Source organism: Macaca thibetana, chromosome 6 (genome assembly GCF_024542745.1).
Source record: "Macaca thibetana thibetana isolate TM-01 chromosome 6, ASM2454274v1, whole genome shotgun sequence".
NCBI lineage: Eukaryota > Metazoa > Chordata > Mammalia > Primates > Cercopithecidae > Macaca > Macaca thibetana.
In genome coordinates this window covers 90,939,289-90,957,192 of record NC_065583.1, presented here as the reverse complement: position 1 = coordinate 90,957,192, position 17,904 = coordinate 90,939,289, and the positions used below count along the sequence as shown (strand labels likewise).

Below are 17,904 nucleotides of genomic sequence, written 5' to 3'. Positions count from 1 at the left end.
TTATATCAAAAGATTTATACTGTCCCCTCATTTCCATCCCCCCTCTCATATACCTCCCAGGAAATTAACTATTTGAATTCATTGTTGGATAAGTTTACCATGGCCCACAGATGATTTCTGGAAAATGTTAAATTCGTTTTTACTGTAGTATCTGGAATGTAAATGCAAACTTATTATAAGATAATTATGCAAGGAGTGGAAACTTTATATTCTATCCTCATAAATAAAGTGTAGACAGAAATAATAATCTTGGTTCAACTGGAACTCGAAGTTAGGAATGAAGGATTTGTTTGCCTTGTCTTCTCCCAAATCTCAAGTAATAAATCTCAAAAGCTTCAATATTGATTCAACAAAATGAATGGCTGAGTCATTTCAGAAGGACTCTGACAAGTGGACAAACGCTGCCATGGCAACGTTTTGATATGCAGCTTGCTTACTGAGCCTGGCTGGCTTCCTCCCCCTGCCATTAAAGCAAAATGACAAACCACGGGAAGTGCCACACACAGCGTGCCTAAACCAGAGGCAACTGGAGGAGAAAAACAGATTTAATTAGCTGTTCTCAAAAAGTTAAAAACTTGATACACATTTATGTTTGATTTATGGAGGAATTCCTTTTAAAATATGAGAAAAACTGCTCTGAGACATGCTTCTTGCTAAGAAATAGAAACTATTACTGATTTTTAAAAGTCTCAGACAGCATTCTCTGTAAATGTTTTGTAAACATACTTTTGAGGATAAAATATTTTTAGCTTGGGAAGATAGATTTAAAATATTTCCCATAGGAAATAAATTCTACTCAATTCATCTTTTACTAAATAATGTAGTAAAGTATTACATATGGCCAGTAAAAAACTAAAATACAGTATGTGTAATCACAAACGATTACTGCTGCATATATTTAGATTTGTAAGGAAATAAATGTCAGAAAGTAATATGTATACTTGGATATTAGTTGATCTTAATACTCATTTGATGGAGCTAATTAGGAATTACATATGTGTTCTTTATTAGTATAAAGTATATCAAGATATATTAAAAGCAGGTGCAATTCACATCAATGAAAAGATGTTATTTTAAAATTTTTAGTGGGAAATTGCTGTTATATATGTGATTATGAATTTGTTAACTTTATGTATAATTAACACTATAGTTTTTTTGAATAATGAATTGGTTAACTGAGAAGAAAAACTGTCTCAATTGCATCTAAAATACAGCTAGAGTAGGCAATAACTGTTTTGTTTTATTTTACTGTTTTTCTGTTTGTCAATTATTAAAATCTCACTATGTAGCAGGCTTCATTATATTATTCAATCCACACACAAGCCTGAGCAATGAGTCCTGGGAGACTCTCTATTTTGCAGATAAGGAAACTAAAATGTGAAAGGTTAATTAATTGATCTAAGTTCACTCCACCTGTCTACACTACATGATCTCTTGATATTATCTGGACCTAACCATATTAAATATTTTGATTTTTGCTATTCTGTGGCTTTAAAAATAGAAACCGTTTTAGTGACTGACATCACAAAGTCTCAGACATCATGTTCTATAAATAGACTTCTTGAAAAAAACATTTTTAACTTAGGAAGGTCAAGATTTAAAATATTTGCAGTAGAACATGAAGATCATACTTAATTTATCATTTGTATTTTACTTATTAATTTTAGGACATTTCATGAGAGTATAAAAATTTAGAAAAGAGAGAGATAAACAAGTACAAAAAAGTGAAGTATTAATTTCACATGAAGAAGCAAAGCGAAAAACCTTTTTTGTTGCGTTTGTTTGTTATCACGTTTGTGGTTTAAAATTATAAAATGCCACCTCAACTTTTGTTGTCTGTGAGGATCTGGGTTGACTACTGGCCTATCAAACATCTCAGTCTTAAAGAGGAACTACTTTTTGTATACTTCATCTATATAGGGAACAACTCATTTACAGAGAAGGTTTTGTCACATCACATTAAAGATTTCAAAATAGTCATAATAAATTACCATAAATTTGTCACCGCTAGATAACCCACACATAGTCTAAGTAAGATCCAAAGGCCTTGTCAAGACAGGAAAATGTGGAGACCAGACTTCTAGACGCACTTCAGATTCTTTGCTCTTGGTCACTGCATGAAGCTTTCTGAGAAGCAGCTTTCAGTGGGCCTACCTTGTCCAAACAGAACCAACCTAGGCTTGAGATGCTGCTCACATCTTAACTCCTTTCTGGGAAAGTGTGGTGTCATGTCTCACTGGAGCTATTTTTGAGCTCTTGAACTCTTTCTGCTGTTCTGCTTTATACCTTCCAGAAGGACTTACTCCTGTCAATTTTCCAAAATCTTCCCCTGCTTTTCTTTTCTTTTTTTTCTTTTTTTTGGGGGCAGGGGGAGGGGATGGAATCTCGCTCTTGCCCAGGCTGGAGGGCAGTGGTGCTGTCATGACTCACTTCAACCTTTGCCTCCCGGGCTCAACTGATCCTCCTATCTCAGCCACCCAAGCAGCTGGTACTACCGGCCTGCACCACCACACTCTGCTAATTGACTTTTTTTTAGAGATAAGGTCTCACTGTATTGCCCAGGCTGGTCTCAAACTACGGGACTCAAGTGATCCTCCTGCCTCAGCTTTGCAGAGTGTTGGGATTACAGGCGTGAGCCACATGCCCAGCCTTTCACCAGCTTTTCAATCCCCTCATAAAGTACATATTTTCTTATGTAGTCTTCATTGGAGAGACAAACTCCAGGAGCACCAGTCACATAGATTTCCACGTAAATGGGAATTACATGAACAAGAGTTGCACAACTCCTGCACCCATGAAGGGACTGACATGGACAGGCATGGCCCTAAGCCATAAGGATGCCAAACCCCAAGGAAACTCAGTCCCTTTCCATTAGCTGCCACACTGGAATTCATATGACTTTGATGTTAGACCCACAGTAAGGCTTTAATACTTCTTTAAAACAGCACTTCCAAAGTCTATTTTGAATATTAATTGGAATAAGATAGAAAAAAAGGTTTCTATCTTGCTATTTCATAAATTTATTTATGCAATAGCAAGTTAAACAAATTTAAACTGATTTTAAGAAAGCACTTTTATTTTATTAAATTATTAATTTATTGATTTTCTAAGAATGTTTCCCACATTTGTGGTTTGAGGCTTTTGCCCTTTGCAAAATTGGGGAACTGAAATTCGTAGTAACTTTTTTTTTTTTTTTGAGGTGGAGTCTCGCTCTGTTGCCCAGGATGGAGTGCAGTGGTGAAATCTCAACTCACTGCAACCTCTGCCTCCTAGGTTCCAACAATTCTCCTGCCTCAGCCTCCTGAATAGCTGGGACTACAGGGGCATGCTACTATGCCCATGTAATTTTTGTCTTTTTAATAGAGACAGCATTTTGCCAGGTTGGCCAAACTGTTCTTGAACTCCCGACTTCAGGTGATCTACCCACCTCGGCCTCTTAAAGTGCTGGGATTACAGGTGTGAGCCACAATGTCCCACCTCATAATAACATTTTTAGAAATAGTGAGACAACTGGTTTACTGAGGAATTTTAATTCAGTGGAGTTCAAACATGAATCAGCATTGTGATCTCCAGTATCTTCTGTAGGTGTCCTATGCCAAATCATTCTTTCTCATTGGGTAGCAAATCCCTTGGGCAGATTTCATAACTGCAGTATAATTTAAAGCATCAATCTCAAACCATATTTAAAGCTTTCCCCTCCAAGAGACCAATTTGAAGAGAGAGAGAGAGAGAGAGAGAGGAGAGAGAGAGAGAGAGATTGTGTATGGTGATTCTGGTTTTAGGAAGCCCCTTTTCTACCTGTTCCTTTTCAAAGCCTAACTCTTCTGGATAGTGAGGGAATATAGGAAAAGGACAAACATCCTTTTACTTAACATGCTTATAGGAATAGTGCCTTTCTTTAGGGTTGTGGTTGCTTCTTTTGATAACAGACTAGCTCTTGCCTGTGTGAACAGCACACTAACTTTCCCAAAAGCACACAGGTAAGTTAGGTTGGCTTCTGCAAGCCTAACCCATAGTATGGTTGCTTGAACTGTGTTTTTCCTTAACTACCTCCTTCAGCTATTGCCCAGCAGTACACAGTCTCTTATTCCTGGGATCTTCCCACTGCATAGGCTGTTTTCTTGTCAGGTATTGGCAAGATTTTGCTCATAAGCAGCTTACATGGTATCACAATTCATGGGAGATCTATACATCCTTATACAAAGGTATGAGTGAGGCTTCTCCCTTGCAGTCCTTCTCTGGGTCCTACCATCTTTCTTTCTTAAATTCTCTTTCCTCTTAGTGGTAGGCTTAGGGCAGATAAATAAGTTATTGACATCCAATGAGAGAATGAGTTGCTGTTTCTCACTCTCTAATACAGTCTCCAATCTCTACCACAAATTTTCTGGGCAAGAGAGAAAAGCCAGAACCTCCCCACTAGGTGAACTACTTATGACTTTTTCCCTTCTCCTTGGCGTGACTATGGAGGCCTCTTTCCTTTTTCCCTTCTCCTTGGGGTGACTATGGAGGCAGGTAATTGTCCTATATTCAACCCTTTCACCTCTAAGAAAGCTCTGGAAGTAGATTCTGTTCTCAGTGGTTGGCAGATTTCTTTAGAAGTCATGTACTTGTTTCTTTGGTCCTAGCTTGTACCTAATCACCAGTTCCAGGGGAGCAGAAGATGGCTCATTTAGTGCATTGGTTTATAATATCATATAATGTTCATAGCAGTTGGACACAAAGTACCAGTGGGTGCAGATGCTGATCATACTTGTTTGACTTTTTTTAGAGGTTGAGAATGAGGAATTTGGCGTAAGTCTGGTAAGAGTCAGAATTTTAAGTCAGATCAAGCAAGAAGTTAACCAGAATCTGGAGATATTACAGGTTTGAGAGTAAGGTGAAAATACTGATCAGAAACTAGGCAGAGAAAGAAGAAACAGAAGATTACAAAAATGAGGACCTAGAACAGAACAGTGCAGATTTTTTTTTTTTTTTTGCAAAGTATCAGAGCTAGAATGTATTTAACATGTAACACATAGAGGAACCTTGTGGGACAAGCCAGCAAATTCTGCTACAGAAAGCTTCTTGTTGGCTGGGACCATGTCCTTACTCAGCTTTACATCTCTGAGGCATTATGCAATATTGGCACTTAGTAAATGTTTGTTGAATGAGTTAGTCAATTTAGGACAGACACCCGTATCAAAAAACGATTTGATAATTAAGTAATTTTTGCTTCTGCAGAGAGTAGGCATTGGTACACTGTGACCCTAGGGCCCTTTCTGACTGCCACTTTTTGTAGATGTTCTATTAGCACACAGTCAGGCTCATATGTTTACATATTGTCTTTGGGTCCATTCACACTACAATGAATGACAAGGCTGAATAGTTGCCACAGAGACTATGTGGCCTATGAAACTGAACTGAAATACTTATTATCTGGCTCTTTATATTAAAGGTTTCCTGATGTCTAAGCATAGAGGTTTAAAACTGTTTTTACATGTTTCCTGGCAGCTCAGTTATAGCATGGCTAACCCAGGTCCTACAGGTAGAGGTGATTGGGAGCACCTGGCTGTTCTGTCCGAAGGATAACAGTAGATCCCGGAGCTGAAACAGGGTGGGTGTGAGAGTTCTCTCTGAGCCAAGAGGGAAGTCATCTTGATTCAAACAAGTAATATCTTCCCTCCTTTCTCTGAACCATCTTTCCTTGTATATCTCTGATAGTACTGTTCACATTGTACTTTGAACTATGTCTTCTTTCACTTACTTGAAGTGGACTAGATGAAAGCGGAGATCATATTGTGCTCATGTTCATATTCTGAGTGACTAATGATGCTTCTGAATAAATAGGTACTCATTTAAAATATGCATTGCAGCTAGCTGGATTATGATACTATTGGAAGAAGAGGAAAAGCAAGGTCTGGCAGCTTGGAGGCAGCAGGCTATTAAGTATTATTAAGTAAGAGATCAATTAAATGAAAATCAGTTTGGAGCAGAGTGTCTAAGTGGCAGTACCAACACATAGCTCTGTGTGAAAGACTGTTTAGGAACTTCCTCAGACTTGCGGAGGCTTTTTATTTCCAAAAGGCCCAAGAATACTCATGTTTTTCTGACACTGGAGCAGATGCTCAGGCTGAAAGTAGTCTTAGTTGTTAAACAGATTCTCTGATCCTTTTGGGACAGGAAATTCTTTGACTCACAAAATCTGAATCAGGTTCTGACAGTGGGCCCTCCTCACTTTTTTGCCCAGTCATATCGCTCATTCAAAGAAAGTTAAGAGCCTATTTATGTGCCTGACTCTTTGAGATAACTTGGATTTAAGTTCTGTTTGTTTTTTCATTATTGCTATAGTTTGGACATTTGACCTCTCCAAACCTCATGTTGAAGTCCGATCCCCAGTGTTGGAGGTGGGGCCTAATGGGAGGTATTTGGGTTCACCAGGAGGTGGATACTTCATGAATAGCTTGGTGCTGTCCATGAGTGAATTCTTGCTCTATTAGTTGCCGAGACAACTCGTTGTTAAAAAGAACCTGGTACTTCCCAGTTCTCTCTCTGGCTTCCTCTCTTGTCACATGAGTTCTGCACTTGCCAGCTCTGCTTTACCTTCCACCACGAGTGGAAGTAGCTGAAGCCCTTACCAGAAGCAGATTCTGGCACCATGCTTCTTGTACAACCTACAGAACTGTGAGCCAAATAAACCTCTTTTTTTTATTATTAATTATCCAGCCTCAGGTATTCCTTTAAAGCAATGCAAAAATGGATGAAGACAATTATAGCGTTCTAAAATGACAAACACTAAAATTTATTGAGAATGTTACTATATATTAGTGTGCAAATGCAGTGGGGGTGGGGGACTGTTGAGGTGACTGGGTGCCTTCTTTTATCTTTTTTTTTTTTTTTTTGAGACGGAGTCTTGCTCTGTCGCCCAGGCTGGAGTGCAGTGGCCGGGTCTCAGCTCACTACAAGCTCCGCCTCCCAGATTCACGCCATTCTCCTGCCTCAGCCTCCTGAGTAGCTGGGACTACAGGCGCCCGCCACCTCGCCTGGCTAGTTTTTTTGTATTTTTTAGTAGAGACGGGGTTTCACCATGTTAGCCAGGATGGTCTCGATCTCCTGACCTCGTGATCTGCCCGTCTCGGCCTCCCAAAGTGCTGGGATTACAGGCTTGAGCCACCGCGCCCGGCGTCCTTCTGTTATCTTTAGATTCTAGGTGGTTCTGAACTTAAGAGTGGAGAGAGAAAGAGGAGTTCAAGTCTGTGTCTCCTGACAATCCCAACTTTTTCTTTTCCCATCTGGGACCTAGGGCCCAAATAGAAAAAGCCTTTGAGAGGCAGATTCGGGTACTCTTGACGTATTATCCTATTTTTACTTTTGAGGGGTAAGAGGGAGTAGATACTGCCTAAGCTTGATTTTGCTGCTTTGGTGAAATTCCTTTATGCATGCCTAAACTTAGATATGTGAAACCTAGGATATGAGAAATACCTTTTTCAAGGGAATAAAAAGATTCTTTTCAGACGATTTATAAGGTTTACTTAGTATGCAAGACTAATTAAATTGGAATAGGAAGGAAAATTGTATGATATTAGTACTTTTCTTACTGGGTTTAAGAAAACTAATTTCTCTTTACAGTGTGAAATTTGGAGCTATTGAGTTGATTTTGACAAAGATTACCTGTAGAAGAAAAGGTTACATTCTACCAATGTTGCTTTTCGGCAGAATTGGGAATTGGGCTAACTTTGTCTTTAGAACCTTCAACTTTCCTTTCAACACTCTTATCTCTCAGTGGCACCTGACACCTCCCACCTCCAGGTGCCTGGTAATATGCTTTTCCTTTCTTTCTTTTTTCTTTCTTTTTTAATCAAAGCCTTTGAAGAACAAAGGCTCTCTAAGTTGTAATGATGGGTGAGGTTTAAAGTATCTCTGATTCAGGCATATTTGTATTTTACATGGGATCAAGTCTTATGTTTTGTAAGGTTGGATTGTGAAATATAAATAAATGAAAAATGAGCCCTGGGAAACTTTTTAATATGATAGGCTCTCAGGTCTGTCTGTTCTTTCTTTCTTCCTTCCTTCCTTCCTTCCTTCCTTCCTTCCTTCCTTCCTTCCTTCCTTCCTTCCCTTTCATTGCTTCCTTCCTTCCATCCCTCCCTCCCTCCTTCCTTACCACTTCCCTCCCTCCTGCCTTACCACTTCCCTCCCTCCCTTCCTCCTTTCCTTCCTTCCTTCATGTACTGAGTTTCTACTATATCCCAGAGACTATTCTTGCTACTGAGTATAGAGCAGCAAATGACAGACACATGCAAGCTACCCCCATGGAGCTTTCATTTTTATGGGGAGACAAAAACACCTAAATATCTTAATAAGTAAACAGGGTATTTATTAGGGATAAATTATGGAAAATAAATAGAAGAGTGTAGTGGCTGCGAGTGGTGGTGAAAGTTATCAGGGCAGGTGCTTCCAAGGAAGAGATAGTTAAGCTACCCCTCAAATGAGGTCCATGATAGAAAGAGCCAGCCATATGAAGCTCTCCAGGAGCAGTGTGCCTGGCAGAGGAAAAAACTTGTGCAAAGTCTTGGAGGCAGAAATGACTTTGCTGTGTTTGAGCCAAAGAAAGGAGTGTCAGTGTGATAGGAATACAGTGAAATAGGGGGAAAGTGGTACTAGATGAGGTTGGAGAAGAAAAGAGAAATAGAATTATGTGAGGTCTCTTGTTCCATGTTAAGAAGTTTGGATTTAAGTTCAGTGAGCATTTGTTTAATAACTTCAGCATTTGAGAGCATCTACACTACTTTGTCAAGTATTTGTACCACAATTACCACCTATGTTGTTTCTTGTGGTTTTATTCTTCAAAGCAAAGCTTTTTGGAGAAGCCTTCAGCAATCCATACGCTCTCTTCTTCCTAGGGATTTCTAGCACTCTGAGTGGCTCGTTTTTTTGCATGGCATATTCTGCTTTTTGGTTGATTAACTTTCACCCCAGAAAGAGTGCAAATCAATGAACTTAGAGTGGTTTTAGAGATCACTGTTTTTCCCACAGTGTCTTCCAGAGTCTTCTGCTTCCTAAACACTTAGTAATAATTGTTAATTACCTAGTTCTCTGAGGTAGATTGGGTGAGGTTGTACATTTTCATTTACTCATCACAGTGCCTAGGGTAGTGTCATACACTAAGTAAATATGCAAGCTGAGTAAGTCCAGTTGTGGGGAATGTGTTTAATCATGAGACTTGGTGAAACAAGAATTAAGATGGAATATTTAGTTGGTAGACGTTGACTCTGCCAGGGTCTTAATCAACTAAAGTAATATTTAACCACAAATAAAGCCTTTACAAATGCTAATAAAACAACACTGTGGGTTGAATATTCATTTTAGTAAGATGTTTTAAATAATCTGTAAGAAAACATTTTTCTGTTACTGTTTTCTGTTTTACATGTGACTACATGGATAACTGATTCACAATTTTCTCTTTAAGTTGCTTTGAAATTATCGTTCATATACGGCAGGATTTAGTAAGGATGTCTGTCTATGTCTACTCTGTTAAAATGCTCGTGGATTTAAAGCTTCCAGACCCAGGTCTGACCTTTGTAGTTGCCTCACAGGAAAGCTGTTCAATCTCCCAGATCACCTAGGTTGCTATTCTCCCTACCTTTTGCAGCGCCTTGATGTGCCATTTGCATTCCCACACGGTTTCTGTATAAGAATCATTTAGTCTGAACAAACTTGCCCTTTGATACCCAGCTGTTTGTTGAGTATTGTAGCTTTCAGAGGAGGTGCTCAGCAACAGCTCATAATAGCGCTAAATTAGTGCCCCTGGACGGCAGTATGTAACACGAAGTATCTAGTTATTCCTATTCCAGTTAGGAAGAGTACTTGTGTGAGCTGCATTTAAAATGAGGAGGCTGAGAACCCATTTTTTTTTTTTTTCTATAAAAAGCGGTGAGTTGGTGTGGGAGTGCTAATCTTTCTCTTTGCTCCCAGTTTGAAACTTCCGTGATTCGAATAATGCTGCATTTGCTTTAAAAATCTCTGGTGCAGGTAGGGATGTGCACATTGCTGATGGTATGGTCTGACATTGGGCCTTTACCTTTGTGCACTGGGAAAGATAAGCAACATTTGCTGAGGGTTTACCACCTGCCAGGTATACTGTAGAGTTGCACTTCACACACAGTCTCATTCAACTACTCCTAACAGCCTTATGAGTTAGTAATTAATAATCCTGTCTTATGAGGAGACAGACAGTTCATCTCAGATGTTGACCTCAATCCCTGCTTTATAAATTCAGTTGAGGGTAGATCCTTCCTTTCTAATATTTCATCAATTTATGCTCAAATTCTTATGGGGTAAACTTAGGGAGTGCTTCGGTCAACATGCAAAGAAATACTCTCTTAGGAACGGAACAAGACTAGTAAATGGGTTTTCTTCCCAGAAAGAAAACTAGGAATTGCTTACAGTGGAGTACCCAGGGCGGTGTGCACCGCTGTCCATGGTGAGTTACTTGTGCCCAAGGGGCAACTAGAAAGTTTAGCCAAACGAGACGATTAGAAAGCTCTGACCGCGCACTCTGACTGGGACGCGCAGGCGGAGGCGGGACGCGCAGGCAGAGGCAGGACTCGCGCGCTCCTAAGCCCCGGCAGGTCAGCTTAGGCGCCTCGCTGATGGAAGAGTCCATTAGGGATGGCCAAGGCAGGGTGTTCCCGACGCCGGAGCGCGGACCTGGCTGCCTGCTGCGCAGAGCAGTGTGCGCTGCCCTGGGCGGCCACCCCCGCTCCGTTGGTCAGGTGAGCGCTGCCTGGGGAGCCATGGGGTCCTATTGGAGCAGAGGAAGGATGGAGAGGGAGGAGGCAAGGGACGGGGAGAAAGGGGAGGAGAATGGAGCCCTCCTCCTGATCGCGTAGTGGGAGTAAGAATCAGCAGCCCGAGCAGGGAGTACGGACGGGACGGGAGCGAGAGGCAGAGCGAGGGTGTGTGGAGGGCCGGCGGGGACCGCTGGGAGCGCGCGGATGTCGGTGTTTTTGCGGCCAGGTAGGCTATGACTGAGGAGTGGTGCTGCGAGCATCGCGGTGCCCCAGGGGAGCGCCTCAGCACCAGCACCTGTTGCTGGAGGTGGGCGGCGAGGGCGGCCCGGAGGGCGGGCCACAGCCGGACGCAGGGAGGCTGGGCGCGCAGCCGGCGCCGCGGCCTGCGGGTAACGGGGCATAGCTGCCCGTGTCGGTTCTGTCCAAGGCTGCGGCTTTGCAGGGAGCGTTAGGTTCCTGCACCCCTTATCCGCCCGTTCCAAAGATGCCTGATCTCAAGAAGGTGAGAAGTGAATGAGCAGAGTGAAAAGTTTCCTTTCTTCTTTTTTCTGCCTGTTTGAAACCCGAACCCTAGCTTTAATTTTAAAAAAGTCTAGCTGAAAAATAACCGACCAAGAACGGCGCGCCATAGGTAATAATTGATAACGGGAAGGGTGAGATAAAGAGTCTTGTTTGTGTTCCAAAATAGCCACTGCGTCGAAAAATTTCAGCGAAATATATTGATTTTAGGGAGCTTGGGATTAACATGGAGCTATAGCATAACATATATATGTATATATATTTAAAAGCTTATACTTTAATTTTAAAAACTATCTCAAAATTGATTTTTTCTTAAAACCAAGAAATTATAGCTGTGTTCGTCAGGGGAAAATTGATTTTAAGGTGTGTTATCTTATGTAACTTGTTTTAAACCAACTTTTCCCACTTCATGAAATCCACAGCCTTTGAAATGTGTGTAATATATTTATTAGTATGCTGCACACTCTTGTAGAAACTGATACCAAATTTTAAAGATGCATAATTACTGAGAATTAGGATGAAAGTCAAAAATATACCTTAACTAGTACAGCATGATTAGAAATTCTTACTGAAGTTATGATTACTTTAAATTACTAAAGTTTTTTTTCTCCCTTTTTGTGTAGTTGATCAAAATAATTATATCAAACAACAACAACAGAAACCCAACGGATCATAAGTAAGAGAAAAAAATGATATCTTAGGCAGGATACAAATGAGCACCAATAATTTATTCTGGGTTAATTTCATAGAGTAAGTGGAAACTATTCCCGCCTATGAAATTTGAGAAAAATGTAGGTTACAGGGAGATGTCAAAAACACTCTGAACTATGTTATGATAAAATATATTAAATATATGTGATTAGATATAATGTTCTAGCTCTGCCATTAACACACAATGACTTTGGACATTCACCCATCCTTCCAGGCATTAGTTTCTTCATTTATAAAATAAAGTAATTGGACTAGGTGATTGCAAAGGTTTATTTCAGCTAAAAATATTATCTCTCTCAAATTATTACTTTTAGAAGAAGTAACCAAGATGTACACACTTTAAAAATGTACAGCTGAAGTACGACTGAATCTTATGTCCATTTTCTCATTTCCATGAAGAATAAATATAGCAGTCATTCGTTAATGAATGCCTGCTAGGTAGTGAATTCTTAGAAACTCTTTACATAGATTATCTTATTTAACACAGTGCCATCATAAATTGAATAGTAGTATATCCCAATTTATAGATAATGATACTGAAGAATGAAAAGTTTAAGCTCCTTGCCCAGAGTTGCAGTTTATAAGAGCTGGGTCAAATATTTTTTCGGAATGCTCTTAGGACCTTATTCTATACTGAATGTGATGATTAAAAGCTAAAATTGTCCGTAAACTGAAGTAATCTTGGACTACTATGAGAGTCCATAATGGGGCAAAGGTAAGTTATGTAACACTGAGTCTTGATACGATTGAATATATAGGTGCTGTATCAGTCTCCATTTATTATATCTTAATAAGTTACATATTTATGCTGTATATTTATGGAATGCCAGTTGTATTCTAAGAAAGTGATAATATGAGATATATTTGGAACACAAATGGTTTTATGGTAATATAACTACTAGAAAAAATGTGAGAGGGCAGAAACTAGTATTAAGCAAATGCTATTATTAAGTATGTCAGATGTCTTTCTACTTGAAGGTAGTCATGCTTGAGACAAAAATGCTTACACCCAAGGGAAAAGGGTGTTGAGAGCGGAATTAGCTGCGACTAAACTCTTTTGTTCATATCCCATGATGAATCATAATAGTATGTCACATTTATTGAATTGTATGCCAGGAATTCTCTTAAGCCCTTTATTAGTGTAATTTTATATTGGATCATGAATTAAATTGTTTTATCCTGATTTGCAAATGAGGAAACTGAGGCAGAAAGATCTATGTCCTGGGAGGACCCACAAAGAAAATACTTTTTATCTTAGATTAAATGTGTGATCATTCATTGTTCTGAAATTCTTAGGCTGTTAACATAACATGAAATCTTGAAGCACTGGAAGGAGACTTGGAGCCAAACTAAACCAACCTCTTTATTTTATGTTTGAGGTAACTGAGACCTAGAACAGTTAAGAGACACACTTAAGGCCACATGTTTTAGTCACCTATACATTCTTGTATACTGCTAGGTAAGAAGTATCCTAATGGGTTAACTTGGTCATTAATTGTTTGATTTATTGTCACTCAAACAAATGCCACCTCGTGCCGTTTCTTATATTGCTGCCCTACTTTTATTTAAAATTTCAAGGTTGCCCCAGTTAGGATGCAAAATCCTTGAAGACGATGACTGTATTCTACATTTCTCTTATATAGTGTCTATATATATGTGATTATATCTATAGGGTTTAGCATAATGGTTAATCTATTGAATAAATTGCCTTGTTGCCTATTTGCCTTTGATAAGTCGTTATTTTATGCACCAGGTCTGAAATCTACACAGTGGAAGCACAATGCCATCACCATTTTTCACTTCAAGTAGAGGGCAACTAGACAATTTACAGATGCTTACAAAGTGTAATGAGCTTCTTAGAAAATTGTTTAATTTGGTTATAAAATGCAGTGTGTTACCATGGAGAGATTTGGATGTGTATTTACCTGATTTTGGTGGGGCGGGGAGGAATCACATAGCTGAGTATCACACACTGTTCAATTTACCTCCCCACCATTCTGGAAATAACTTTTTTTCTGAGTGCAAAGATAATGCAAAGTCATGCAGGAAATTTAGACAGTAAAGAAATAATGAAAAATCACCAGAACCTCCCCAGTCTAAAGGTTTTGGTGAATATCCAGCCAGAGAGGTCTTTCTTCTCTTAATTCCTGTCGAATCAGGGTGAGAGCTGAATTATTTATTGAAACCATGTACAGTAAAGTTCTATTTAGTCTTAGTATTCCATTACTCCTGGGTAGTTCAGACTTTATGTAAGTAAAGATATTTGTTGAGCAATGAAGGTAAACATACTACTAATAAACTAGAGTCTACTCCATGTAGAATGGAATAGTACAGAAAAGTTGATTTCCTCACATTGCATGCCTAATTTTTTCCTTTCACAAGGTAGGATTGGGAACACAGGGAGCATCTTTTGCATGCATGGAGGGTTCCCCAATATGCCAGGATGTTAGGCCACACATGAAGCCACAGCACCCCAGCTCTGTTGCCCTGAGTGAGGTGTGGCAGAGGAGGAGAAGGGTGGAGCTGAGGCACAAGCGACTGTGGTAATACAAAGGCTTTGTTTTCCGATTCTACTGTGACACACTATACACTTAAAAATGTACCAGACCAAGTCCCTCCCCCAGCTGCTGGGCAGGTGGTCACGGGGCCCTTTTCTGGTGCAGTCGGGCGTAAGTCTGGCTTTACCCCAAAGCGAGGGCAAGATGCTGATAGGGCATTTCTCATTCATTTATTCAGGATTCTGAAAACGTAGAATGGACCCTCTTTTATATTAAAGGGAAACACTGGCTGCTGGAATCATTGTCCATAAATGAGTTTTGAAGTAATACTCACAAAATTATTAAGTGTAAAGAAAAGTTGTGGCATTTCTTTGAGAGAAACGATAACTCTTTCTGTATGCATTTGCATGTAATTACACTGAAAATAGTTGTTTTGAAGATTATGTTTTCTGGTTATTTTAATTTCATAAATCTATTTGTTATTCAAAACTTACTTCCCTAGGCATATTTTCTTGGTTTAAACTATACGTTTGAGCGTAGAGATTTTTCATGCTTCACTTTATTAGGGGCTTAACATGGCTTTAATCCAACCATCTGTTCTCATCTTGGCACATCAGCACGTCTGAGGTGCTGGCAGGGGCCAAATAAATTTCCCACATTTTAAAGGTTAGGGAAAGAGCTACCTTTATGAATAGATTCCAAATGATTCTCAGCAAGACAATGGTATAGAAGTGGAGTAAAAATGCATTTCATTCTCTGAAGCACAAGGTCCCCCTGTCTGTCTTCAGTTTTGCTAAAAGGCAATTAGCATTTCAACTAGCCAATTTGGTTACATGCAACGAAGTACTTGGGTTTATAATTTGCTGCTCTCTGTCTGAGGCTGTTGAGTGCTAGGTCTTATGTAATCCTTTCCAAGTAGTCTTCTCTCCAGCATAGTTATTGTTGCTGGTTTTAAATAACTAATCAACAGAGAGTTTTCCTTGCCTTCAACTGTAGGGTGCCATAGGGCAAGAAAAATGAAATACCAAGCAAATAAGGGGATGACTGTAATTATAAATAGTCATTATTGAAATGTGGCACAGGTTGAAAGACATAGAATAGCTTCAAATAAAATGCAACTCCAAAAAAGTCATTGTGTGCGCTGTTAATGGTTTATTTCTCATGCAGTATGCACAATAAGCATAGGGCATACATACTGGGATTAATTCAGTTACCATGACTCACAAAATTAACAAAGAAGGTGCAATTCCTTTATGCCAGAAAGAATTCTGTGGGGAATAAGTTTAAAAGAGAAAAGATTCTTAAGTGTTACAACAAATGAATAAGTGCTCTGAGGCATGTTGTGGAAATAAAGGTTTTGTACTGTGTGCTGATTGAAAATAAGATTTTTGTCAGCTTCTTTAGTCATGAATTTTGGCAATTAGGTAGTATTAATATGCTTCATGTATACACTCATATTCCTCTGAAGGAGCCACTGTATGGTATGGTAATCCTTTTGTTAGGATAATTAGGATGATATTATCCTGTAATCCATGTCATGGACCAGTAATTCAGTGTAGCTCTATCTTTTAGTGCAATACTGTTTTTGCATAACTGTACTTGTGTAAATATTTGGAAGTAAAATAATACATTTTTCATTCTTCAAATAATGTTTAACCAAAAGAAGGCATAATAGAAGTGTTTTAGATATGTCTTACAAGTGATCAGTATAGTTTTGAGAACATATGTGAAATAATTCATTTTCATCTATATTTCCAATCTGTGATTATAAAGCTTTTATTACAGTTATAGTTAGAATCATTCGTTTTATTTAACTAAATTCAACAGTGTTAATGAGCAGGAATGAAACGAAGAGAGCTTGTTGGTTGGTTCTCTGGCAGACTAGTAAGCTAAGGTTGGAGAGTGTTCTGGAAAAAGTGGGACTTCATTGGGACTTTGAAAAAATAGTGGAGGAGAGGGAGTGGAAAGAGGTAGAGAGAATTGGGACTACCTTAGATTAAAGTTGCAGAAGCATGAATAATACAAGTGCCTTGTCCCAGACCCATATTAGATTAACTTGACTGGAAATGTTGAAGGAAGAGAAAGAGATGACTGGAAGTACAGAGAAGGTTTGATTGTTTTTTAAATTGATAATTCACATATGAAAAAAAAATCACCTTTCAAAGCGTACATTTCCGTAACATTTAATATGTCTGAAAAGTTGTGGCTGGGTGTGGTGGCTCGCTCCTGTAATCCCAACACTTTGAAAGGCTGAGGCAGGAGGGTCACCTGAGGTCAGGAGTTTGAGACCAGCCTGGCCAACATAGTGAAACCCTGTCTACACTAAAAATACAAAAAAATTAGCTGGGCGTGGTGGTGGATCCAGCACCTGTAGGCGGGCCTGTAGTGCCAACTACTTGGGAGGCTGAGTCAAGAGAATTGTATGACCGCAGAGGCAGAGGTTGCAGTGAGCTGAGATTGCACCACTGCACTCCAGCCTGGGCAACAAGAGCAAAACTCCGTCTCAAAAAAAAAGTTGTGCAGCCATCACCACTGTCTATTCCAGAACATTTTCATCACCTCCAAAAGAAGCTCTGTACCCATTAGCGTTTGCTCTCTATCTCACCTTTCTCCACCACCTTCCAATTCCTGGAAACCAGTAATCTATTTTCTATCTCTATAGGTGTGCCTATTCTGGGCATTTCGTATAAATGGAATCATACAATATGTGGCCTTTTGTGTCTGCTTTCACTTAGCATGATGTTTTAAGGATTCATCCATGTTATACCATGTAGCAATACTTCAATCTTTTTGTAATTGCCAAATAGTATTCCAGAGTATGGATATGCCACCTTTCATTTATGCATTTATAAATAGATGGGTGTTTGCATTGGTTTTACTTTTTGATTATTATAAATAATGCTGCTTTAAGCATTTGCATACAAGTTTTTTGTGCAGACATACGTTTTTTGTTCTTGTGGTTGCACATCTAGGAGTGGAATTGCTCGGTCATATTGTCACCCTGTGCCTCATTTTTTGAAGAATTTCCAACTGTTTTCTAAAGTGTGTTTACCATTTTATATGCCCACCAGCAAGTATGAGAGTTTCCATTTCTCTCTTTTTTATGTTAACCATCCCATTAGGTGTGAAGTGATGTCTCATTCGGGTTTTGATTTGTATTTCCTTAAAGACTAATGATGTTGAGAACCTTTTCACATGCTTGTTGGTCATTTGTGTATCATTTTTGGAGAAATTTCTATTCAGGCTTTTTGCCCATTTTTAAAATAGTTTTAAAAAAAAATTTTTTTTTTATTCAGTTATAAGAGTTCTTCCCATACTCTAAATACTAATCCCTTATCAGATATATCATTTGCAATTGTTTTTCATTGTGTGGGTTGTCTTTTTACTTTCTTGATGGTGTCATATGA

At 39.1% G+C, this 17,904-nt stretch overlaps 1 protein-coding gene across 5 annotated transcripts in view; it reads left to right on the top strand.

The window, feature by feature from the left end:
* The first annotated feature begins 10,748 nt into the window (after positions 1-10,748).
* ADGRV1 (adhesion G protein-coupled receptor V1) overlaps positions 10,749-17,904 on the top strand; it is a 593,679-nt gene continuing 586,523 nt past the window's right edge. For all 5 annotated transcript variants that reach the window (XM_050795448.1, XM_050795446.1, XM_050795449.1 and 2 more), the window contains exon 1: positions 10,749-10,995. In XM_050795448.1, coding sequence (XP_050651405.1) covers positions 10,974-10,995 — 22 coding nt within the window. In that variant the 5' untranslated portion in view covers positions 10,749-10,973. The remainder of the gene's footprint in view (positions 10,996-17,904) is intronic.